A 25,953-nucleotide genomic window follows, 5' to 3' on the forward strand; every position below is an offset into this window, starting at 1 on the left:
TATGTGGCTAATAAATAATTTTATTATATAATACTATATATATATATATATATATATATATATATATATATATACATATATATATTTGTGTGTATAGGAGACAATTATGTATAATTTCAAGCTAACTGAAAGTTTGAGAATTTGTTAAGGAAAATAATTTTTTTGAATTCATACATAGAATTATTGCACAGATGTGTTTGTGCATGATATATCTGTTTAATATGATATAACATATGCTGCAGTGTAATTAAAGATGATTTATTACATAAATTTGATAGTATATTTACATAATTTAATATTATGTTCATTTATTATAAATGAGGCCATTACATAGGACAGGCAATATTATATATATAATATGTGGATTTTTTTTCTAATAGTAAAATAATATATCATAAAAGTGAGTGAAACATGCGAGCCATTACACATATACATTATATAAAATTTAAGATTTCACTAGAAATATATGTATAGTGTAAAGTATAGTGTATATAGAAAAAATTGTATAGTGTTTTACTTAGATATACTATAAAATATTTCTAAAAGAGTTCAGTATATAACAGCTGATTAGAAATTATTTCATTACTACATTTGTGTGATATAAAATGCATTCAATTTCTATTTACAATTGATGGTCAATATAGTTGATAAAAACTGACATAAATAAATAAGTGTATAAAATTTCTGTAAAATTGTAAATTTCTCTTTCTCCAATATATATAGATTAGATAATATATAGATTAAATTCATGCTAAATTTTTCATATTTTTTTAAGGATATTTTTCGCTAAAAATATATGATTAGAGAATTATATATATAAACATGATCAATATATATAATTCTAAACTTTTGTAACATTCTTTTCTTTTCTATTTGTTATGCACACTCATGCATATGCGTATTTAGATACTTTTTAAGTATAATCGTTATGTAGTACTAATATTATTAGCAATTTTATATAGAAGTTCTTATCTAGAACTCTTTTTAATCTCTACTTTTTTTATATAGTTATTTCTTTTCAAGATATCACACAATTTTTAATATTTATTATATCAAATCTTTACTTTGTTAAAGAAACGATACTCTGCTTGTAAGATGCACGAAATTATATAAATAAAAATTATTTTTACCTCGTGAAGCATAGTGATTATTGCACTTGCTTATGCATACTAAAAAAGTTTATTATATTGTGCGCTAATAGTACGTTTCCTATATATCCTAATGATAACATTTATGAGCATTGAGAGACTTTATTCCGAAACAGTCTTCGTACTCGCTTCATCGTACACTACCTAACGGGAACCATTCAATGGTTTCGTTCATCAAATCCAGACGTCCAAGTGGTAAACTTATACCACCGAGAAATTCATTTTCCTGTAATGTATCGTGATTCCATATCGTTGCTTCTAGTGTTCTCTCTCTGATTACATCTAGAGGCATTCTGTACTCCAACTAAAGCAATAAAAAAATATTATAACATCATTTAACTATAAAATGATTAATGTATGTCTTTTTACTTGTTTATAGGATTTATTAAATGATTTTATTATTTACCATTTCCATAAATGATGGATGACAGTTTTTCTTTACTACTTTCGTTTTTCGTTTTGTCGCCTTTGTAGGATCGGGTTTAAGATACACCTTCACGTATGTATTCGGCTCTTGAGCATTAGCTACTTTAGGAAGTCCTCGAGCGTGATAGACCATGACGCACAAAGTGCCACGAGTGTAATGAAGAGACAACTTGATCTGACCGCTCTGTATGTTGTCTCTGATTTTCTTCTCGGCCCACCAATTTCCAACTATTTTACGAAAATGTTACGAAAATGACATCATCTGTTATTATTGTCATTTCAAATATCACGAATTTCATTATAAAATCGATCAAGTATTAAACGATTATTTTTAACTTCATTTTTTTACAGCTTTTTTTCATGTGTGATCGCAAATTTTTATTTTTAAATATTATAATAATTGCAATATATATATATATATATATATATATATATATATATATATATATATATATATAATGTACCAAATAGTATACCTTTGACTTTACGTAAACGTATATCGGCATTCTGTTGATCTCGCAACAACGGATGGAAAAAAGTATATACCAAATCGCTTTGGGAAATCTCGGGTGCCATTTTAAATAAACTTACAAGGAACTTTTCTATATCCGCTCGCCGTTTATCAGCAACTTGCTTAATATTAGAGCGTCCTACGCTCATTCCACTTGGTAAGCTGTGAGAAAAATAGAAAGAGTCGAAATTATTCTCTTGCATACTGATAAATGAGGAAGTACTTCCGTATTCAAAAACATCCTCATTCGCGCCTCACTTGAAAGATTATAATGTACATATTCAGATATATGAAGTATGTTCCATAAATAAATAATATAATAAATATCAAACAGCCGTGTTAAATAATAGTGGCATTGTGTGAAATCTTTATACTACTATGAGATACTAAATTTAAACATTGTTTTAATTTGCGTAATGGGAATGCTAGACAGTTCTAATTAATTCGCTTCTTACGGTTTTTGCGCTTAATTAATTTTCCGCTATGCTTGATAATTAATCTTGGAATGACTAAGACTGTTGTGATACGTCTGACTAATATCGGATAATCTAAAGATAAAGCATATCAAAAGGTGCGATATTATGCGACAACAGTTTTTGCGTTTAAGATATCTTCTTATATACGTTTTGCGAACATTCTACGTGCTGTTTCTGTCTTGCCATATATATATATATTTTTTTTATATATCACGGAAAGTTTTTGTGTGCAAGCAGACTGATCTATAATCGCTTGAAATTAATAATAATGGATGTGATTGCATTATAATTCGATTTCTGGTGAAAATTTAGCATTCAATATCTATTCTTTTCAGCAAGCAAAGTGATCATAACTCCTTTGACAGTTTTGCGTTGTAAGTAATAGTTATTATTATACATTATTTATATCAAAAAAATTAATGTTGCAAAACAGCAAAATAAAATAATAAATTAATTTTAAGAAAAAGGTATATATAAAATTATATTTAATAAATATATCATATTTTCACAGGAGATCCAGAATATTAAATTCTGGAAAAGATGGGCTTAAAATGGTTTCGAGCACGTCTATCGATGGAGAAAGAAGCGTCTAAAGTTCCAGTAATGACGGGCTTATATCGGAGAGTTTCACACTTTGAAACGAATGTATCGATGGTGCGAAAAAGTGAAGTCTCCTCTCCTTCAATGGCCAGTGAGTCGACAACAATTGCCAATAACGAAAGAACGCAATATGATCGTCCGAAAGCAGATCTTGCGAGTCAATTATCATCGTCGTCAATTAATGATTCGGAAGAAATATGGCATGATAACTATGTGATCGTACACACGGAACCTTCTACATCCAAAGATTTAAACTTAAAAGAAGAATCGTTGTCACGGAATGAGGAATCAAATAAGATGAATAGAGAGCAACATGATAGTTCAAATATGAAGAATTCCTCAGATAACGAATTAGTGATTTAATAAGAGAAAAATATATTATATGTTTAACATTAAAATGTTTTTACATCTTTCTCTTTCATACATAAAAGGTAAATACATTCGTCTCGAGCCTTTTATGATATTTTTATGTTATGTTTACTATGTGTATATATAATTTATGTATTCAAAATTAAAATTAAAATTTAATTATATAAAGAGTCAAATATGTAATATATGTTCATATGTATATATAGAAATAAAAAGCGTTTTAATATATAAATAGATATGCAATGTATACGATTGTGAGATAATCTTGTAATATTTACATTAATCAATATGAAAAGTAAAATAATAATGACAATAAGATAATCTTTACCTGGCTACTTTAGCAAGCGGAAAATGTATGCATAATTTCTGGTAGAATTCACAAAACTCCTTGTATGATCGGAACAGATACGTCGGGTCTGGTTGTCCTTTTCGTTGTATTCGTAGAATATACATGTAATATTTTTCCGGATCATAACGCTTTTGATATCCGTGAACCTGCACGCTTGTTAACTGACCTTCCTGTTGCATTCTAGAATGATTGCAAATTAAAATAAAGCTTAATTGTATAAATAAATCAATTGTCTGGTATCCACGAGAAACCAGAAGAATCGTATTCTCCGATTTTTCGCGGTTGTAATCAATTATATAATATCAAAGATGGAAAAATATACTCACGTGTACGTGCGCGGAATAAAGGACAGCAGTTCTCCTTCACTATGATCTCCGGAGAATCTGAGCTGCGCCAGATTATGCAAGAAGAAGTTGAATTGTGTGAACCAGCTTTTCAACGAACTTTCTATCATTCGAGCGAAAGTTGCCGCTGCTTCGGGATTTGTTTGCCCGGGAAGCAGTGCCTTCTGCACATAACTTACAGCGTCCATAGTAACCCCAGGAATACCGGACGAAGTCATCTGCGAAGTGGTGTATTCATTCATTCTTGCTTTATTTAAATGATCTTTTATTTCGATATCGTGCAATTTTCGCGCTATAACATCTCGTTTATGTGAATGATCGAAAAAATTTTTCCGGGATATTAAATCATCCATTGTATGCGTGAATCTATCTCTGTTAAGATGATAATAAATGGATTTCCCTATTCATCGGCTACGTTTATGATATTATGGTGACTTTACAACGATTCTTCAACTTTTATTTATTTCCAATAGCACTTTACTCTCAATGTGATTAACTCAGACTGCTGCAGCGTACGATATTTTGTAAGAGTGCGGGCGATAATGACCAATTAACAACATTGTGTATAGTTTAGCGATAGCGGTCCGCTGTCTGATAAAGCATTACGGATAAAGCCTTTCCGTTGTGGCTTTATTGTTTTCAGAGCGGTCGAAGACCATATAATTCTTTATTTAAAATGCGTTCTATTTCTGCATTATATATTTTATAAGAAATGAGCTTGCAATTATAAAAATAATTAATTAATTAAAAAATTATATTAACTAAGTACCAAAGAGAAGTATACATCCTTCTGGAATAATTAAATTTTATGTTAAAGTCTACTCAATTTAATTATGTAATTTAAATATTATTTTAATATAATTTTTCTAGATAAAAATACATAGATATTAGCATAAAATTAATTATTAATTATTTTTTTTAGAGTATAAATGTTATATAAAACATACCAATCCAAAAAGATGAAGAATCAGATTTCCATGTTTCCGCACTACATTAAAAGCTTGGCAGCATAAATCCACGAAATGGTGAAATTTCGCCGAGGGTTTATCGCCACCGTTTATAACATATACCATATCTGATGTTAACACAAATGGCGTTCGATCTCTAATTGAAAAAATATAACACACAAGATTACGCACATACTTTTCTCGTTATTCGAATTAAAATAGAAATAAAATATGTATAGTAATAAAACTTGCATAATCAATGATAAATATGTGTAAGTTATAAATAAATTGTGTAAGTTTACCTCTTAAAATTTCCAAACATTTGCACATCGCCAAGGAATTTTCCAAAGTCGATATGAAATAAATGACCAGATGTTTTTAGCATAATATTATCATTATGCCTATCACAAATTCCTAAGATGTAAGTGGCGACGCTGTAACCGGCACAAGACGCGGTAAAATTTTCTACCGCCCTTTCGTATTCTAGCTCTGAGGGATTATGTTTCGCTAGCCATTCTGCAATAGGTCGATCCTTAAACGGTCCGGTTAGTCCAAATTCAACTTGAATTTTCCGTAATGTTTCTGCATTCGTTACCATCTCTATCATTCCACGTTTGTTACCGGTGGGCACGCAGGCAAAAGTGACAATTTTCAGATCGAGACCTTCCTTTAACCACAACTTGTCCATAATACGTACCATTTGGAGAGTCAACATATCCTGCTGTAAATCATCGCCGACCTAGAAAAAAAAGCGCGACACGTATATATATTCATTGAGAACGTGAATAAAACTGTTTATTAAAACAGAATATTTCTATTACATTAGTTAGAAAATACATACCTTGAAGATTGCTGGACTTATTACATTGTCGCAACTAATAAAGTTAATTTTCAACGGGAGAGTGAACGATGGAAAATAGGCGCACGTCTGTACATTGATACCAAATACCAGCTTACTAGGAGATAGTGGTAAACACGTGCCGTCATCTTCCATTAATTGGCAGTGTATATTTTGTAAACCAGTTTTAAGTGTCTCCATTCGTAACGATTCCTTCGTGACTTTGATATTTTCAGCTATTTCATACAGATTCTATGCGACAAATTACAAGTTAGGCTATATGGCCTTTTGATGTAAAACTAAGATATATATATATATATATATATATATATATATATATATATATATAGTATATATGCATAATTAAAACGTACTTTAACTAGCAATTGTTGGGTCAAGAAACTATTTCTTAATGCATCTCCAATAACTGCCAATAATGCTCTTAACATTAATTGCAATCTTCGTTGATAACGAGCACAACTGATGGCTTTGTCATCTTCTGCAGCAATTTCAGCTGAATTCTGAAATAAATTAATATTATTTATTAATATAATTTTCATATATAATAATGTATGTCGCGTTAATCAACTTTATTCTTTTAATTTCTTTGCTTATATAAAAATAAGTAATTTTTATAATCGCTATAACTCATTTTTATTGCAATTTTTAGAGAATATTTTGTTACTATTCAATACAAAATGCACAAGAAATTAATAATGTTATCAACGCATCACCCAACCTGTACCTGGGGACTCTGTCCCGGCAGTGCTTGAGTTAGCAACCAGTAAATGTGATGGGCCACTCTCGGTGATAATAAAGCACGTTCTAACAAAAATCGCGTCAGAGGTGAAGCTTCATACGTCTCATGTTTCATTGCTTGAAGTAGTTGTGGCAAGTAATCAATAAGTTCGTCATTACTTAACTCGCGAATCCATCCAACTGCCATTTCTCTGACTTTCATATCTGGGAAACTGTGAGAAACAAGAAAAATGCAGTATTTTATGAGATATTCTTTGTCCTTTTCAGAAATTCTATAATAGAGAAATAATCTTCATAAAAACATACCACGGTAAAAGTAATTGTAGAGCTTGTATCGGAGGCAGCGAGCTCCAAACTCTGAGCGAAGCGTGTAAATCCGGCAAGCATGCCCAATCCCAACTATGCGCGGCTAATAATACTTTAGGTAAAGCTTCAGGTCTATCATGCAAGTAATGTCTTTTTTCCCATAAAATTTCCCTTTCATCAATGGGCGGTCTGGAAATAAGAATTGGTTTTTTACATTGGAGTTTGAGATTTTAGAGAGATCTTTCTTCACTTTATGATCATTATATATACAGTCATACCTAGAGAATGTATCCTGCTGTGTAATATCTATCAATAGTTCTTGTGTATTTTGATCTAACGAATTAAAGTCTAGCGATTCTACATCGTAATCTCTCAACTCTGTGGGGAATAACACTCTTCCTCCGTAATCAGGCAATTCTAAGCCTATAATAGGGTGAATATCACCACGCGGGTGAATTCCAGGTGCCGGTGCTGGACCTAATCTTTTGTCTGCGATGGCTGGCCAAAGGGACAGAAAAAAACTCCCTTGGCTCATAACACTAGAATAGAAAATAAGGGCATATAAAAATGTGCACAAGAAAATTAATACAATGTATATAGTTGATATCTCATCAAAGATACAAAAGAACTTTGAAAACGTATGAAAAAGCATAGCAAATTATTTATAGTACACTTACCCGTCATAATCAAAAAACTGTATAGCACCCCATCCGAGTTCTTCCTTCTGCATTGCATTCTCCGCAGACGAGTTTGATTCGTGCTCGGTTGGTTGTAAAGTACGACCGTAAAGAACTACTACAAGTCTGGCTTCCCTTGGTACTTGACAGACACTTATTCCGCGAAATTCCAACCTAATATAAATTATAATTTTTATTCATTTTTGTAAGCATATTTCTTTTGGAAAGTAGATATATCGAATTTATTCCTGTTCTTACCATGAATTAAATAAAATTCTTGGGTAAAAATTCGTGCTGACCGTCATTGGTTCTGACAAGACTGGATTTCCTACCGGTCTGGTTCCATGAAAGATTTGAGCTGCTACTATATAATCGTCGTGTTTCCATGTGGTTGGCAACCTATGTAAAGCACCGATGCGTACCAGAATTGTATCGATTACTTCCGATGAAATTAGTGTATCTGTTAACAAAAAATGTTATATTATAATTCTAATAATATCGATTTTTTTTTATGTAAATAAGTATCTTGCATATTCTTCTTACTTGTCGGAAATTCTCCTTTACTATTTAATTGAAAATCGACTCTAAACGCGTGACAGTACGTCTCAACGAGTTCTTGAACAGCATCGCGAATTTTATGACAATGCGAGGAAATTACATCGGGAAATTTTTTTCTCAAGGTAACCACAGCGTAATCGCCATCTTCATGTATGATTTCGGGCTTTTTACATTCTATATTGGCTGTATGAGATTGCGGTAAAAATTGGCAGCAAGCATTTACGAAATTGTCAACAGCCTCCGTGATTTCGAAAGTCTCAATGCTTCCCATTAAGGCACACACTGCTTTTACTGCTTGCACCACGCAGTGTGGTTGAAGTTGAGGTAATAAAACAGAACCCTGATTTGTGTTTACCAATTGTAACGCAGCGTTCTCTACGCGTTCCATTTCTTTTTCTACTGTCTCTACAATTGGAAAATGCAATGTCCAAGTAAATATATTATAAACAAGAAATTTATGTATACATATGTGTATATGGGTATACCTAGTAAAATAATTAATGTATCATATGAAATAGGTTGCAAAGGTTCATTTGGTAAAATATCTTCTAATCTTAGACATTGATCACAATTATCATCTTGTAGCTAGAAAAGAAAAATAGCGCGATTAGTATTTAAAAAATTACATGCTTATATAAATATATACAATGCATGTGATACTGACTGTTCGAGCAATTGATTGTTTAATTTGTGCTCTACTCATTATAGCTAATTCGATATCCTTTTCCAATTTAATGCATTGATGTATGTATTCATATTGTGCTAAGGTCGTATTAGGTGCAAAGTATTCAGCTAGACCCCATACTCTTAAGCAATATTTTTCTACATTTACCGTATCCTCATCCTCTAAGGAACAGGCGACATTCAAGATAACATGCTCAACGCTACAATTCACTGAAATATAATATTTAGAGCATGTAATGCAAAGAAGAGGTATAAATCTTGATTTAAAACATATTCCTTTAACTTACCATTGCAAGTAAAAGAAATAGATGGTGGATCTTTATCATTATTGGCTAATTGTGGATGAACTACTAATTTTATACTTGTCCCATCCGGATATAAATTCTCCATTATTGGACTGACAATATATCCAATATTTGTATTGGGGTTATTAAATGGAAATTCGCCTTAAATAATGTCAAATTAAATAAAATCGTGTAGTATAAATCAAATAACGAAAATGTGTATCGATTAAAATATAATGAGTAACATGATGAAACATTCTACTAACTTCGTATAGACTTTATCATCTTATGAAATGCCTTCAAATCGCAATCATGAAGAGATGATCTGGTTTTTATGACAGTTACATTTTCATACAATCGCGTTTGACGTTTTTGCTAGAAATAATATTGAAATGTAATTATGATTATTTATCATCAGAAATTTTGAACATAACTATTCTGAGACTTACTCGACGATCTAAAGAAGTTTTTCGCCTTTCTATAGTATTCCATGCAGACGAATTGCGAGGAGGCAGTGGAGGTGGTGCAGCTGGTGACATAGCTGGTGATTTTGCAGATTTTTCCACAGCAGCGTAAACTGGATCCGAGTTGACGCTTTCGTTTGTGCTATACATATAATCAAATGGATCGAATGGGTCATATACACTGCCACTAACTTGTGATTGTAAATCTGTAAAACAAATTGATCTATAGTAGTAGAACAAAGAATCTTTTCTTTACTTACAAGAAATATTTTCAGACATATATTTCAAATTTTGTTTTATACTATATCACCAATAATTTACAGTAAAATTTCTATTATTTGAACAATATCATTTAGAAAATAAGAATAAAAATATAATGTTGCAATAGAAATACGTTTAAGTACATGTTACATACAATATATATTAATTCCCCACTCGGCATATAATATTTCTGATACACTGTTGCAATGAAATATTGCAGCAATATGTCAGAAAGTATCAGAAATGTTACATGCCGAGTGGGTCTATTTCATGTAAAAATGTTAATATTGCTAACGTTTTAATGCTAGAAATAAAAAAACATAATGCAGTAAAACATGTAAAAAAAAATATTACTGTAACAGAGATAGAAATCAAATATTGAATCGACAAATCGTTTGCGATATGGGAAAAAAAAAGAAAAAGAAAATTGTGAAATTATAAACTGTATTGAAAGATCATCAGCGCCTGAACTTCTTAACCACAATTAAAATAACAGAGATTTTATTGTGCAAAATAGAAAATATGAGATTATAAAATTTACCATCTTTACATTCTTGCACGGAATCATTTCCACTATCAGTTTTAATAAGTAATGGATCGAATGCTTCCAATACACTAACTCGCACATTTGTTTTGTCCTCCATTTGCTCAAAATTATTCAAATCTATAAGATTGCTATTTGGTTTCTTTTCTATTACTTTTAACACATTCAATTGTTCATCATCCATAGAGAATGCCGATATTGACGGGACGCACATAGCAGGTGCAACGGTTGGTCTATAATTTGTAGGCAATGGAGGAATCTAAAAAAAAATATACAACTTTTGATATTCTGTTTGATCTGCCATGCATCGATGAGCATTCCTCGCTTGAAAAAGCTAGCAGTACAGGTATATTTAACGCAAATATTCCTCTATTCACTAGAAAAGAGACAAAGCGCGCATGAAAACGTGTTTCATTAGTTGGTATATTATGTACATAGTATGTTATACTGGTGATTTTATGTGAAGAGATAAATTAAAATAAGTTACTCTAATAATACTATAAAAGAAAATAAAATAATATAAGCATCTCTCAAATCTTCAGATATATAAGATACCTGTCTGAAGAAAAGATGCTTAAAGATAATGAAGTTCCATGCAGGCTGTAAGAAAGACTGCATTTTAACAGACTGCTTGTATCTACATTTAAATAAGTCATATTAATAAAAAAAGAAAAAAAAAAGAAAGAAAAAATACTTTATTGGGGAATGTTCATTTTGGAGAATATACAAAGCGGATTCTATATAAATCTTCACTACCTGTGGTGCAATATCAGGTACATTGTTGCTAACACTATTAGCTCTTGACATGATGGGACTAATTCCTGGTGTTCCTGGCGTACATGGTGCTGTGGAAGAACGCGGACCTGGAGAAAGAGAATGATATCTAAAATCTCTGGAATGATACGTGCCAACTGAGCTATTACTTCGAGACACTCTCGATTGTTTCTTCAATGCTGGATGTGTATCCCATTTCGGTTCTATTGGTGCTTTTCTGCAATAAAACATTTTTAATAGCTTCAACACTTCATATAAGGACATAAAACTGTTTTTGCTAACAGAAGAATGATGTCAAATATTATTGTAAGCACACAAATTACACAATTAATAGTTTATTTTTTATATGAGAATTGCCTGATTATTAATATATAAATTTAATATATAGAAATAATAATAAATATAAATTATATAAATAATATATATAATGACAAGTCTTGTATAAAAAATGATATCGTTAATTATGCAAATATATTTTATGTATTATAATAAAAATATTACGGTGGTGGGGGAGGTGGTGCTGAGCAATATTCAGCTAGATTATCCTGCTTCACAGGACTTGTAAAATTGATTAAGTCATTAGAAGAACCCTGATTTGCAGCAGTGGCTGTTGAATTTCTTCTACATGGTATTGGAGGTGGTGGTGCTAATATTACAGTATTCTTTTGATTCGTATTAATGGATCCAGGTCTTGGTCGACTTCTGCACTGGGAACTGTTAAATATTAAATAGTTAGATTATTTAATCATCGCTTTCAGAATGAAGCAAAATTTTTAGAAATAAAACAGATTAATGTATCATAAATCAAATAAGCACATTATTAAGTATAATAAAAGTCGTATATAATATTAAAAGAATATAAAAAGATTTCTTTACCTTTCTCCCTGCGAACTGTCTGTCTCTGACGTTGCACTATTTGTATTGCACACATTGTTTTGCGTAAAGCATTTAGATTGCTCCACATTACTAAACTCCGAACGTAACTTTTGTAATCTAAATTTCTCTAGAGCCAAGCTTTCCAAACTGAGGGCTTGGGCCCGTTCCAGATCTTCTTGAAATTGTCTTTCATGATCAATCACCGCAGTCCTTTGATTGTAGGAGTTTCTACTGTAGTGTGACATCTAGAATCAGAGAAAAGACTGCTTTTAATACATATCGTTGACAGTTACATAATTTAAGCGTTGGCAGATCACATTTTGAGATAAATCACAGGATAAGCGATGCATATACACGAATGTATAGTCGATACCCGAATAAAAAGCAGTAACGCACAGTGCAAATCACTCTAACCTATATTAAGCAGAAATGAGGTAAAATACAACAACTATCGAGACTTCCTCTTGTTTTGAGCAACGAGGTGCTCCGATCTCCAGGAGAACGTATCCCGGGAGACCATCTATCGACTATTATGCATTTCTCAATCTCGTTGCTCCATTCTATATAAACATCATCTCTCGGATATCTCTCTTTCTCTCTCTCTCTCTCTCTTTCGGACGGACAGAACAGATTTTTCGGGTTTCGCGCAAATGCTGACGACGACGCGTACGCTACTGGTTTGCCAGTAATATATGCCAGTAATATTAACGCGCGATAAGAATGGAAGAAGCGCGTGTTTAAAGAGCCACCTCTTATCGCTTTCGCGACCGGAAGAGACTCTTAGCTCACCGTGGCATTATTCCTGAAGAAGCGTCCCTCGTTGATAGATGCTCTTCACAAGCGTCCTTTCTCTCTCTTTCTGTAACGTCGTCCTCGCTTAGTGCTCCGTTTCCATTTTGCGGGGAGATAATCGAGAATACGCGATTTCAATCTGCTCCGAAATATTTTTCTACGAATTTTACGAGCAGCGAGCCGCGAGTGCACTGACTCGCGGATACTGTTATTACGATCGGTCAACGCACGGATTTACGAGGAGTAAACAGCCGGAGGAGCTGAGGACGGCACTGAGGAGAATATAGTGGTGGTTGTTAACTCTTCCGTTGTGTGTTGTGTAGTGTGTAGTGCCTTTAACAAGCCAAGCGCGCAGTCGCTACGTGCCGCGCGCTCCGATCAGCTGACGACGGCGAAGCCTTATTTGATTACCGTCGATTCAATTTATGGTGTGCGTAGGATCGCGGAGTAACGTCCGCTCTCTTTCGACACGCACCTACCGATAGGATCTTTTTGTTTATACGAACGTATATATATATATAGTATGTATGTATGTATGTATGTATGTATACATAGCGACGCGTCGACTACTATTTATACTTACGAGAACTGTTTGTTTACATCATCAGTTGATTCATGAAGTTTTATTGACAACATAATTGAGCTTTTTTATCCTCTCTGTTTTGAAACGATAAACGATGTGCGATAAAGAAGTTTATGATAATGTTGCATATTAAAAAGCAAAATAAACACGTGTAACTTATTTGTGTGTTATAAGAGATAAATAAATTTTATTATTTTATTATTTATTTTGTTATAATTTACATATATAAAAAACAGCTCTTTTACATTTACACATATTTATTATTCTTTCTATTACAATAATTTTTATACATACATCTCATTAAATTATTATTTATGAGCGTGTATAAATCCCTAAAAGCGATTATTAAAGTTATATACATATATAACTAAATTGATATAACAGATTCCAATGTGAACAAACTACAACATAAAAATATAAGTTTAATTTAATGAATTTTTTTTTTAAGATCTCTCTAATTTTGCGGTGTAGTTTTAATTAAGCAACTTATATACACAGACAAAGAAACAATATATAACGGACGTTCTACCTTTGCCGCCAATTAAGTACGTATATATTATTAAATATATAATATATTTGTGATTTTATACACGTGCATATTTAATGTTTAATTACATATTCGTCTAAAAACCTTTTTAAATTAGAAATCTCTACAGATCTAGGAGGATGGAGTGATGGCAAGCCAAAATCCACTCTCGCTCGTAGTCACGAGACTCCGTCTGCTAAACTTTATCGGCACAATTGATCTTTCGCATATTTCGACTCGGTGATTCTTGAGAAACGATATTATCCCCATCTTGATTTGCAGCAGCGCGAATCGCATTCCTGCAAAGTTGCAAAATCGTCAAGTTACACCGTCTCAGCGATTATGACGTGTCACGTGTTACTTAATGACGACTGATTTAATAACAGTTTCGAGGCTTATCAAATTGTAACGGATATTTTTCTGAAATTAATACACGGTATATTATCGCGGTTGTTGTCCTCTATAATCGCATAAATTTGCACTCAAGCAACTTTGCGTCTTGTTTTCGAAAATAAATAATTGTTAAACGAGTTATCGAATAAGTTTCGCATATATTTCGCAATTTTCAAAAATATGTTTTTTTATTTGCGTTAATTATTATATTATATATCATTTCTTATTTGTCAATTATTGTAATTAAATCTTAAGTTAATTAAATTAATGATTAGTTGAAGATATAATGAGTTTAAATACTAGTTAAACTATACTAAGTAATTCAGTATTGTTTCGCTTTGCTGGGAATAATAAAGATAAACAATGGTAAACAAAGATAAGCTAAAGAAAATCTATGAATCGATAAGCGCGAGATTGGCATTTGCAAATTTTACAAATATGATTTTTTATCATCACGATAAATCATTATGTCACGAGCGTCGACTATAATCAGGCGTTTTTTGGTTCATACAAGCAAAGTAACGCGTGACGTAACAAATGTTGAGTCAGCAGATTATAAATTCCGGATAAATTGTTTTTTTCGTCCCGTTACCATTTATAGCCATTTTACGGAAAAATTTAAATTGAATGAACTCCGTTGTATGAAAGTTGCTTAAACGCATTTGAACCTTCGTTTTTCTTTACGGTGTATTAAATTTATGTGTTCGTTGACAATTTGATATCGTTTTTATTTCTAAAAGAAAAAATAAAAAATAGAGATCACCATATATAAACGCAACAGCATAAGATATATCAAGTGGGCTGAATATATACATGAAATTTTTGGAAAATCCAAAATGTTTCTTTTTTTTACATAAATAAAAAATTCGACTTAATATTACAATAAAAAGAAAGTGTCACAGAGAAATTAAATAAACTAAATAAATAAAAATATCGATACCTATGCAATTTCGTGGCCCTTCTCCAAATGGAAGATATGTGTAAGGATGTCTCGCGCGTTTATTCTCTTCTGTAAATCTCTCAGGATTGAATTTTGTCGGATCAGGATAATAATTTGGATCGTGATGAAAGCCATATATCGGTATAATCACCCGCATACCAGCTGGCAATTCCACTTTGCTATTCGGTATTTGATAATTATACTCGCACTTCCGAGATATCAGTGGGGCTGGCGGATATTTTCGGAGAGTCTCTACACACACACACACATTTTTTTATGCTTATAATAATTATTTTATCGAATTTTTTTTATTGCTACAATTTTTATGGTAAATATATTTGGATTTGAATTTTATCACTAGTAACCAAAATTTGTGTTTTGACGTAAATATAAATTAAATCTTTTTGATAAACGTAATAATAAACAAGAAAATAAAATTCAAGAAAAGTAATAGTCATTTCTTGTAGTTTTTTTTTTTTTATACACAATATGATTTTAAAATATGTATATGCCTCAGCAATATCTATGTTGTAACTTTAAAAAAAATTGAGATTATAAAAAGGATTAGATCATAATTTATCATTTATCAAACTTAATCTTTTTTATAAATTCAAAATTAAAATAGTCTTTCTTGCATCTTTAATCGCTCGGAATTGGTGTGATCATATATGATGTGATATATGATTTATCGTTGAATTGTGTTGTATTATAGTGCGTACCTAATATTACCATATCGAGATACTTCATCTCCTGTACAGCGTCATAAGTTAATTTATTATCTCGCGCTTCTATGGCATCGTGTATCTCTCGTCTGATTCTTTCTTGAATTTCCTGATTCAAAGCTAATTCGTGAAGACAGAACGCGATCGTGTTCGAGGAGGTTTCGTAGCCGGCGGCGAAGAAGCCGAACGCTTGCGCCGCAATAGCATTGTCGTCTAATTCTATAAAAATAACAGTTTATTTTTAGCATATGCGAATAAAAAACATTGTACTTTCTCTCTCTCGTTTACCGATTTCCTCCACCCCTTGGACGTCTTCGTTGTTGCAGATTTGCGCGCCGGTTTCGTTCTCCAAAACGCCCTTGTTCTTCAGCTCGATCAACAGGTCCATGAAATCATATCTTTGCGCGCCAATTTTCTCTCTCTGTTCAATCATCTGCGACACGACATTTTTGAAGAATTTGGTGACGCTCGGATCGATGACCTGCACGCCTAGCAGCCTGTACAACCTCGGCATGGCAGTTCGCAGCATCCTCCAGAGAGTCGCCTTGTAACTCGGCTTCGAAAGCCTCTTCGCCATCCGATGAAATTCGGACTGCTCGTCAGTGAGGGCGTTTATCTGTATGCCGAAAGCGCAGCTGCCAATGACGTCAATGATGAATTTCGCAGCGAACTCCCGCACCTCGATCGTATTACGATCCGCGTTGCAACTCGCATCGATGAGCCTCTGCAGCTCCTCGCAGCATTCCACCAATAGATAGAACATCCGCTTCAGCTTGCCCGACGAGAACGTGGGCGTCAATCTCGACCTGAGGCCCTTCCACTTGCGCCCTTCGAGGTTGAACAGGTGGCCGGAGAGCGGATCCTGATTAAAATAGGATTAAAATTTTGGCGTCAAAATTTCTCATACTTGTTATTATCTATAAATATTTAATTAATGTAACTAGACAAGCTTCCGGCAAGAAAAAATATTTGTTTTTTTATTAAAATAAAAGAAAAAGATAGTAGAGTTATGCGTTAATACCTGAGCGTTATTGATTGGAATTCCGCGATTTGTGAAGCAGGCAAAATCCTTGACGAATACACTCTTCACCAGATCTGGATCGCGTAAGATCAATAGGGGCGATCTTACGCGGAACGCGCCGAAGAATCTTTCATCCTTAAACCATTCATACATCTCTTTGATACTTTCCGGTTGTGACTTTCGGAATAGGAGCAGAGGACCGAAGTTTCCGACGAGCACGGTCGGCTCTTTGAATGGTACACCGCGACATTGCCAAAAATCAAATGTTGCCCTAAGATAAAAGTACAGGCTACCGAGAAGAAGTCCGATAAGCAAGAAGGGATCTAGTAACACTGTCACAATACCAAGCATTTTCTTCTTTATGATGCAAGAAGTCTCAAAAAACACCTTTTCTGCAAACATAGTTTCTATAATAAATATATTTTCTAATTTATAATATAAATAATAATTTATGAATTTTTCATTTTATATAAAAGAATAATATAATTCTAATGAGTTTTTTAATCTCCAATCTGTGACATAATTTTTAATAATTTTCAGATATACATGGGCGAGTTTAAATTAAATAATTTGTTAGGCTGAATCATTTGCATCGAATATCGATTCAATGTCATCGATTCATTATCATAGCATAATGCAGTTGCGATTGTTTGATCGTGAGGTCTATTTTTAAATCTGTCTTACGAACAAACATTCAGCTGCACAAAAGAGCACTCGGAAAAGATGATGTTCATATTTTGCACCATGATTATACCTGAGCTCAAATACAATTCGCACAGCTGTTTAGCATAATTCACTTCTTAATAACTTGCTGCTTCAACAGGAACATTTTCTCGCCATTTTAAATACTTTCTGTCACACAATCACAATTTAACTTTTATGATAGTATCAACAATATTGTATCTAAAAATTGTAGAAATATATTTTATATATTTCTGAGAATTTTAAGAACAGAGAAACGAGGTAGGAAAATATATTTTCTGGATACAATTATATATTAAAAAAAAAAATTTTATTGCATCTCTTCATCGCGTTTGATTTTTATTAGTTTCCAGTTTTTTTTTTTTTTAATTTTATTTTTGATTTTATAAAATCTGCCTCTTTTCTCTCTGAATTTTGTGAAAATTATAAATTTTTTGTTTAAAATCACAAGATATTCTTACATTTTTATTTTGCATTAATATTAGCGTATAATAATAAAAAGAAGCTTAAATAATTGAAACAAGAGGCACTGAGAGATGTCTAATTAAGTCATTTAAAGTTTCAATATATTATTAATTCTGTGACGCATATACATATATATTAGATTTTTGTGTATTTTTATATTGTAGCGCAAATATTTTGCATATTTAGATAAACAACTAACTTTCACTTTGTTTACGCTGTCACGCGATCTGCACGCTATAAAACTATAAATCATTGATCGATGCACTCAGTTTTTTTTTTCACTGAAGAACTGCACATTCATCCTCGGTCGACGGTCGACTACGTTTCGAAACCGCGAACTTGACAGTTCGACAGCAAGTCGCTCCGACTCATTCGATTTGACATAAAAGGACACAGGAATGTCGTTGCACGAGGAAACATTTCGCAGTTTGATTTTGCATTATTGCGTTCGCGATTTTCCAATGGTGAATGCGCGATTGTGTGATCGAAGCAAGTAGAAGTGGATTTGGTGGGAGGAACAGCCGAGAGAAAAGAAGAAAAAGAAAATAAACAATGTTATGTGTACATTCAATGCACGAGCGTATATTCCGTGTTGCGTCGTATCGTTTTCGCCGACCTCCCACCAACTAAAAGCTATCAATACGAACGCCACGCATTTATAGAGAGACCTTGTTCGTTCTCGGCGTCGGCTATAAAGACCGAAAGAGTTCATAGCCAATGATATCTTCCCCGTGGAAGGAGATTTTTGCGTTTTTCCCTCTCTTCCGCTTGGAATTATTAGTTCCGTATGTTAAGAGTCGGACCCCCTTCTCTTTTGCATGACTCTGAGACAATTTTTTCATTTTATATGAATGATTGTATAAATGAAAGTAAAGCGAATGGTCTTTTTTTAGCAGACAAGATAGAAACGGAAGTGAATTTCTATTTGTGGATTATATCAAGCGTGGATGCATATTAAAGATATGAAATTGCGTAGATATTGATTATATATTAATTTAATTAATTAATTAATTATATATAGTGAAATATTGTGTCAATTTTACGAAGCAATGCTACACGGTGTAATCTAATCTAGATCAAGATTTATTGGAGATTTGTAGAACGTGACTGATTGTTATCTTTAAAGCATGATTTTAATGTGTTATCGTAATGTCAATAAACATTTTTACATAACCTTATATATTTTTATATTTCATATAAATAAAATTACAATACATATGATTTTTAAAATTTTTTTATATTCTTTAAATGTTTATTTTCTTCTTCCTTTTTCCATGTTTAAATCTTAATCAGATATATTTGCATAATTAAATAATTATATACAATTTAAAACAACGTAGCTGAAAAACAGATTCATATTTTTAATATTGATAGAATATCGAGCGCAAATGCTACGTTAAGAATTATCTATCAGCAATGTGATACCAATAAAAATAGATTTTCTTTTCATATCCATCTTCTTGAAATGTCGATATCTGGAACGGATGCTTCGACGAGAAACAGATGGTAGTATTGGAAGAAGTATTGGAAGAAGAGAAGAGGGAATCCGTTTACATTCCTTTCAAACATTTATGCGACTTACGCGTACTTTTCCTATGAATGCTTCATTTATTTTTGGCTCTATTTATAATACAAGATTTCTTGAAATAGAAAGAAACATTGGGATAAAATAATCGTGAAATAAATTCTACGCGAAAAAAAAAAACAATCTTGTCGAAAATTTATTTGATGAGATATAGATTTTTATTAAACTTGATTATTAACCAAGTGTTTATACGACCAAACTGGCAATTTATTGTTTGATTATTATATCACGACGTAATTTCGACCATATGGTTTTGGTTCTTATCAAGTGAAAGTTATAATTAAAAAGTAGAAAGAGAAAAATCGATATGTCAAACTGACATTGTGTCAACCACTATGTTTGGAGATCAACTAAACTGGTACATGATGTTATCAATATGGTGATATTATATCGTCAAAAAAATATCAGTTTATAAAAATATAAAAATATAAAAATACCAAGATATAAGTATGTACATGTAATTTTGTGCGAGAATTATTGTTTTGTATCAGTTTTGCATCACATTGCTTTTTGTTATTTTTTTTTTTATTATTATCTCGAAATATGTTAACTAAGACATATGGTATTATTAAGAAAGCAGAAAAGCAGAACTTGATGACCTATGAAACTATAATAGCATATCATAGACGATAAATTTTTTTTTAGAAACTGTTTCCTTATAAATGCGGCATATACATATTCCAAATATCAGTATGCAAGAAGATTGCTTTGCGTCAGTCTTGCTGAACGAATTGCATGGTACATAGTTGTATAAATTAGCTCCTCACGCTATGACTGTCATCAAGAGTCTGTTTACGATAGCCCTATTCCTTGCAGCAGGCCGGAGTGTTCCTCTTCAAGATAATGAAGTGAATAATACAGAAGTGGGAGAAAATATATATCGACTACCAAAAGAAGTCGTACCGATTCATTACGATATAAGATTAATACCTCATATTGTGGAAGGTAACTTCACCTTCAATGGTGAAGTGGACATTGATATTGAGGTGGTCAAACCGACAAACAAGATCGCATTGCACACCGAACAATTAATGATAGATGAATTGCTGACGAGATTAACTCGCAAAGGAAATGACGATGTAAATGCTGCACAGAATTACATTCCAAAAGAGCATGAATATAACAATGACACTCAAATTTTGACTATACGATTCGAGGAACGATTAGATCCTGGAACTTACAAGTTATATCTGAAATTCGAGGGTGTGATTATGTACATACATGGGTTCTACAGAAGCTTCTATACTGATAACGAAGGTCGCAAAGTGTAAGTAATTGTTAATAAGAGATTTATACGTAGATTTATACGTAGAAATAAAGTTAATAAGGGAAAAAGATGTGATATAAATAATATATTATAAAATAAATCAATTAAATCAATTAATAAAACAGCTGATAATATATCATTGTTTTAAATTACTCTAAAACGTTTATAACGATCTGATGCTTCCTCGCAATGATTATTCGCGCGTTGAAGCAAATTACAATGAATTTACAGGTGGTTGGCAGCAACGCATTTCCAACCAATCTCCGCGCGACAGGCATTTCCGTGCTGGGATGAGCCCGCCATAAAAGCGACCTTCAAATTTTCCATAAAGCACTATCCTAATTACACGGCGTTATCGAACATGCCGTCCGCACTGTCGGAGGTCGATCCGGTCGACGGAAAATTGTGGACGTACTTCGAAACGACGCCCATCATGTCCACCAATCTGCTGGGATTCGTGATCGCCGATTACGATTATGTCTCCAATCTGGACGGTACCATGAAAATATGGGGCCCGAGACATCTTCTTCGTCACGCCGCGTATCCTCTCGATATCGCCGAGAAGGCAACGCGCGAGCTCGAGAAGTTCACCAACAGCACTGTTGGTGTGCCGAAAATGGATCATGTTGCCGTTCCCCATTATTCGAGCCGTGCCACTGAAAATTGGGGCATGATTGCCTATGCGTGAGTACACATCTCTTATACTCGTTAGAGAAGATAATTAATTATTCCTTAAAAACGAAGGAAATAAATACTCGTATGATTATGATTAAATCGAGGAGATATCTCTTCATGTATAATAATTAGAGTTGTAAAAAAACTGTTCTTTTTTTTCTTTTTTTGAAAAAATAGTAAAAAAAATAAATTTGATTATTTAAAATTATTTAATATGATATTAATAATAATTAATCAATTAATATTTTTTCTTAATATAATAAAAAAAGTAAAGTGTTTGTATTCTTAATTTTTTCTTTTTTTGTAAATAATTTTAATGGATTATTAAAAAAATAAATGAGACTTGCAGCAAATTACACGAAACATGACAGGATTTAAAAAGGTTACAATTATAATATTGCATAACAATTATATATTGCATAACAAAAATTTTTATTATGTCATTAACTGAAAATTGTGAGAATTATGTTTGGCTTCAATCACAAAAATTTCATTAATTTGTTAAAATTAAAAAAAAAGGAAAAATAAAAATTATTTTTTACGTAGATTAAATCATTTCTTGATTAGTGCATTTGTATTGCAAAATATCTCCTGAAAATTATATTTGTCGCTTTACTATATCGCGATATAATATTATATGTATATCATATCATATAATCATTTTTCTAATATATAAATAATTTTTTAATATATAAATATCCGAAAATTTTAAGGCAACATGTACTTCTTGAAGACGAGACCTTACTCTCGAAATCTATGAACACCATGACAATCACTCACGAGTTGGCGCATCAATGGTTTGGAAATTTAGTCAGCCCGGCTTGGTGGAATTACCTTTGGTTGAGCGAGGGCACATCGACTTATCTAAAGTACTACATAACAGACAAGGTATTGATAGATTGCACGATCAAAATATATTGTATTAATTTTTTTTTTTAACTAAATTGTTTTTCTCAGTTTATCAAAGAATGGAGATTGATGGACTTATTTGTAGTGCAAGAGGAACAATTAATGTTGCTTGGGGATTCTTTTCATTCTAAGCCGATCAACATAAACATTACTAATAATTTCAATATCTATTACGCTTACTCTGCCAACACATATGTAAAATGTAAGCTATTTTCTAAATATATTTATTTAACTACATGCATATAATTAGTTATTTGCAAAGAATAATTATAAATTTTGTTTCTCATCTTTTAGCTGCTATTTTATTGCGAATGATATCACATGTCTTGACGGAAGACGTGTTTCGAAAAGGTTTGATAAAATATCTTCAAGCGCAGTTAGTATAATTTTTTAAATTTTTATAATTATTTAAATAATTTTTTAAATAACAGCAAATCTATATTAACAGATGTAAAAAAAATTCAATAATTTCACCGAGTTCGAATAGTATTAAACTTATTTTGCGTATTTAATCGCAGGTCAGTGATTGAAAAATTTAGTATATCTGAGTTTTTTTAAAAAATTAATTCTAAAGTTAAAAAAAAAAATAAATTTATATGTATTAATTTTCTTAAATTTTGAACAAATATATTAAACTGCAAAAATAAATAGAGAATCTATCAATTGTCATTATAAAGTACGCTTACACATATATTGTATACATTATTAAATTTCAGTGAATATAGCATTGCTACGCCAGATGATTTATGGAAAGCATTACAAGATGCTCTCGATGAGTCAAACGTACCGCACGATGATTTTAAGGTAAAAGAAGTAATGGATACTTGGTTCAATCAGGCAGCATATCCTGTCGTGACAATACATCGAGATTATAATACAAGTGAGATTAAGGCGACACAACATATGAGAGTTAAATTCTCACAATCTGATGACATTGAAAGAACTGACAATGAAAGAAATGACGCGTGGTGGATTCCGTTAAACTATTTGACACAAAGTAACTTAAATTCTTTATCAACGCTGGCCACTCATTGGTTAAAACCTCAGGACGAGAGTGTAACGATCGAAGGAGTGGATGTTGATGACTGGATTATTGTAAATAAGCAATTAACAGGTAAGTATCGTCGCGATATAAGATATACAATTAAAGAATTTATTCAACATTTGCACGATAGCAAATTCTGAAATATTATAAGTTACTCCACTACATGTACATTACATATTTAGTTGTTCTCTTATTCTGAACAGGTTATTATCGCGTGAATTATGATGTAATCAATTGGAAACGAATTGCCGCTTTCCTTAATTCCGACGATTACGACAAAATTCCAATTCTGAATCGTGCACAAATCATCGATGATGCTTATGATATGCTGATGACCGAACAGCTTGATTCTGTTACTTTTCTCGAGATTATAAAGTATTTGTCACGCGAAAGCGATCCCGCCCCATGGTATCCAGTATTCCGAATCATTAATCAATTGTTACTCGATTACTTGTGGATGCCCCAAGGAGCCGCGATTTTTAAAGTAAGATACATTTCACACAATATTATTAAAATTGATTAATTATACAAATTAAAATTTAATAGAAAGAAAAAATAAAATAAAAAGTAGAGAGAAAAAAAATATTAAAATATCGAGAGAAAATAAAATATTAATATTTTTTAATTTTGTGATTGATTTTTACAAATTAAACATTCATCAATTAAAGCAATTATTAGAAAGAAAATTAATATATCTCAAACTCTAAGTTACCGCATTTTTAATATGCGCGTTACTTGATCATTATAAAATGTTTTTAAGCCATATTTCTTCAACTTGACGCATAAATTATGTGAAAGAATGGGTTTCAATGATCATCCTAATGACGATTTGATGACTACAAAAATTAGATTAGACTTCAATAAAATTGCTTGTTTATATAACACACATCCGAAATGCCGAGAGGAAGCTACAGCTAAATTACTTGCATATGTGGAAGATCCAATTACAAACAAGTGAGTTCAATTACTAAGATATACGAATACGACAAATAAATTTATCGCATTTTACTACAAAAAAAAAAAAAAATAAAACAAGATAAAAGTAATATTTAATGCACGACTTTTTATATATTTAATAAAAAATTTTTTTAAACAAATTTCTTAAATATTTTTGTTTTACTTTCGTATTAGAATTTCATCTGGTCAAGAATTTATCTGCTTTGGCTTGATACAAGCAAATGAATCTATCTGGAATCAGTTTCTGCAGAGAGGAAACGAAACATCAACGAGTCATTACAAGTTCCTTGGTTGTTCAGAAAATTTCGACATCATAGAAAAGCATTTAAACTTTACAAAGGAAACAAATAAATATTATTATCTCTTTAAAAATATGCTTGAGAATTTGCCAAATGTAAATACGGCAATTGATTTCTTCATAAAACATTTCGACCAGATTGTCGCAGAGTAAGTAACTTTTCTTTTTGTGTAATCAATATTCTTTAAATGTATACTTTGTCTTCCTCTTGCTGACAAGTACATGTACTGTGTTGTATGATATAATTGTACAAAGCAAAATATTTAAATGTAGAAATAAATATTATTATTTATTAGAGATAAACATAATAAAAATTACGTTTAATAATTATTTTAAAGCAATGTTAAATGATATATATTTTATAATAGCCAATATGATCGACATAGCCTGAACGACATTATTATGATGAGTATTGAAGAAGATCACATTGAAAAGGTAAAATAATATTATAATATGTTTTTTTTTCTATGTAATAGGTAACTGCAATTTTTTGAAATAATCTTGTTACAGATAAAAGCTTTTGCCGAACAACGTGGACTCGACATAAGCGATTATTTAGACAATAGGCTAAAAAAATTAACCAAAATGAACGATGACTTGGCGAAAGTTCGCAGTGTTCTCGAAAATAATCAATTCTTATAATGTTACAATAAATAATGACATATCAGGAATAAATAAAATTTATGTTTAATAAATGAATGTGCCAATATGAAAATATTATAAACAATAATAAAGTGTGTTAGTGTATAATAATTATAAACCTGAAACTCGTATTTTGTCCACTCTTAAAAAAGGATGTTAAATCGATACTCGCAAGTATTTTTGCCTTTTTTTCAATGCTGATTGATTATCTTGGCATGCTGCGCATTATTTTGTAT

The 25,953-nt window shown here is 31.7% G+C and overlaps 3 protein-coding genes across 6 annotated transcripts; 1 reads left to right on the forward strand and 2 right to left on the reverse strand.

Annotated features, from left to right (window-relative positions):
- Positions 1 to 104: 104 nt before the first annotated feature.
- On the reverse strand, positions 105 to 13,565 carry LOC126852658 (phosphatidylinositol 4-phosphate 3-kinase C2 domain-containing subunit beta). 4 transcript variants are annotated; one of them, XM_050597698.1, is made up of 26 exons: positions 12,985 to 13,565; positions 12,196 to 12,440; positions 11,821 to 12,033; positions 11,469 to 11,536; positions 11,302 to 11,408; positions 10,543 to 10,804; positions 9,726 to 9,946; positions 9,543 to 9,651; positions 9,280 to 9,438; positions 8,973 to 9,202; positions 8,794 to 8,893; positions 8,294 to 8,713; positions 8,009 to 8,210; positions 7,751 to 7,924; positions 7,352 to 7,612; positions 7,074 to 7,262; positions 6,748 to 6,979; positions 6,383 to 6,529; positions 6,012 to 6,260; positions 5,473 to 5,909; positions 5,171 to 5,327; positions 4,206 to 4,441; positions 3,859 to 4,059; positions 2,051 to 2,247; positions 1,555 to 1,802; positions 105 to 1,452 (listed from the first exon to the last, which is right to left on the reverse strand). In XM_050597698.1, the coding sequence occupies exons 2-26, from the start codon at positions 12,438 to 12,440 to the stop codon at positions 1,279 to 1,281; spliced, it is 5,238 nt and encodes a 1,745-aa protein (XP_050453655.1). In that variant the 5' UTR covers positions 12,985 to 13,565; the 3' UTR covers positions 105 to 1,278. The 4 variants fall into 4 exon arrangements, with proteins under 4 accessions (XP_050453655.1, XP_050453630.1, XP_050453647.1 ...); XM_050597673.1 differs by having other exon boundaries at positions 11,302 to 11,536; XM_050597690.1 differs by having other exon boundaries at positions 6,754 to 6,979; positions 11,302 to 11,536; positions 12,985 to 13,500.
- A 254-nt stretch (positions 13,566 to 13,819) lies between these two features.
- LOC126852963 (probable cytochrome P450 6a13) lies at positions 13,820 to 19,028 on the reverse strand. Its single transcript, XM_050598276.1, has 6 exons — positions 18,539 to 19,028; positions 17,173 to 17,559; positions 16,440 to 17,013; positions 16,149 to 16,370; positions 15,430 to 15,681; positions 13,820 to 14,395 (listed from the first exon to the last, which is right to left on the reverse strand). The coding sequence occupies exons 1-6, from the start codon at positions 18,590 to 18,592 to the stop codon at positions 14,229 to 14,231; spliced, it is 1,656 nt and encodes a 551-aa protein (XP_050454233.1). The 5' UTR covers positions 18,593 to 19,028; the 3' UTR covers positions 13,820 to 14,228.
- A 1,588-nt stretch (positions 19,029 to 20,616) lies between these two features.
- LOC126853548 (aminopeptidase N-like) lies at positions 20,617 to 25,828 on the forward strand. The gene is made up of 12 exons (XM_050599390.1): positions 20,617 to 20,662; positions 20,741 to 21,191; positions 21,423 to 21,875; positions 22,580 to 22,754; positions 22,824 to 22,977; positions 23,070 to 23,151; positions 23,492 to 23,889; positions 24,024 to 24,304; positions 24,581 to 24,774; positions 24,952 to 25,224; positions 25,444 to 25,510; positions 25,586 to 25,828. Exons 1-12 carry the CDS (start codon positions 20,617 to 20,619, stop codon positions 25,715 to 25,717), a joined length of 2,706 nt encoding a protein of 901 aa, XP_050455347.1. The 3' UTR covers positions 25,718 to 25,828.
- Positions 25,829 to 25,953: the final 125 nt, after the last annotated feature.

Source organism: Cataglyphis hispanica, chromosome 1 (assembly GCF_021464435.1).
Source record: "Cataglyphis hispanica isolate Lineage 1 chromosome 1, ULB_Chis1_1.0, whole genome shotgun sequence".
Classification (NCBI taxonomy): Eukaryota; Metazoa; Arthropoda; class Insecta; order Hymenoptera; family Formicidae; genus Cataglyphis; species Cataglyphis hispanica.

Coding starts and splice junctions, on each gene's coding strand:
- LOC126853548 (XM_050599390.1), top strand. CDS start 20,617: ATGCAAGAAGATTGCTTTGCGTCAGTCTTGCTGAACGAATTGCATG. Junction 22,755..22,823: donor AGTACTACATAACAGACAAG/GTATTGATAGAT, acceptor TGTTTTTCTCAG/TTTATCAAAGAATGGAGATT. Junction 24,775..24,951: donor GAAGATCCAATTACAAACAA/GTGAGTTCAATT, acceptor CTTTCGTATTAG/AATTTCATCTGGTCAAGAAT.
- LOC126852658 (XM_050597673.1), bottom strand. CDS start 12,440: ATGTCACACTACAGTAGAAACTCCTACAATCAAAGGACTGCGGTGATT. Junction 11,537..11,820: donor GCACCACCTCCCCCACCACC/GTAATATTTTTA, acceptor GTTTTATTGCAG/AAAAGCACCAATAGAACCGA. Junction 8,211..8,293: donor TAAAGGAGAATTTCCGACAA/GTAAGAAGAATA, acceptor TTTTGTTAACAG/ATACACTAATTTCATCGGAA.
- LOC126852963 (XM_050598276.1), bottom strand. CDS start 18,592: ATGATTTATAGTTTTATAGCGTGCAGATCGCGTGACAGCGTAAACAAA. Junction 17,560..18,538: donor ACAGCGTAAACAAAGTGAAA/GTTAGTTGTTTA, acceptor TTTGCAGAAAAG/GTGTTTTTTGAGACTTCTTG. Junction 14,396..15,429: donor AGGGCCACGAAATTGCATAG/GTATCGATATTT, acceptor GCAACTTTGCAG/GAATGCGATTCGCGCTGCTG.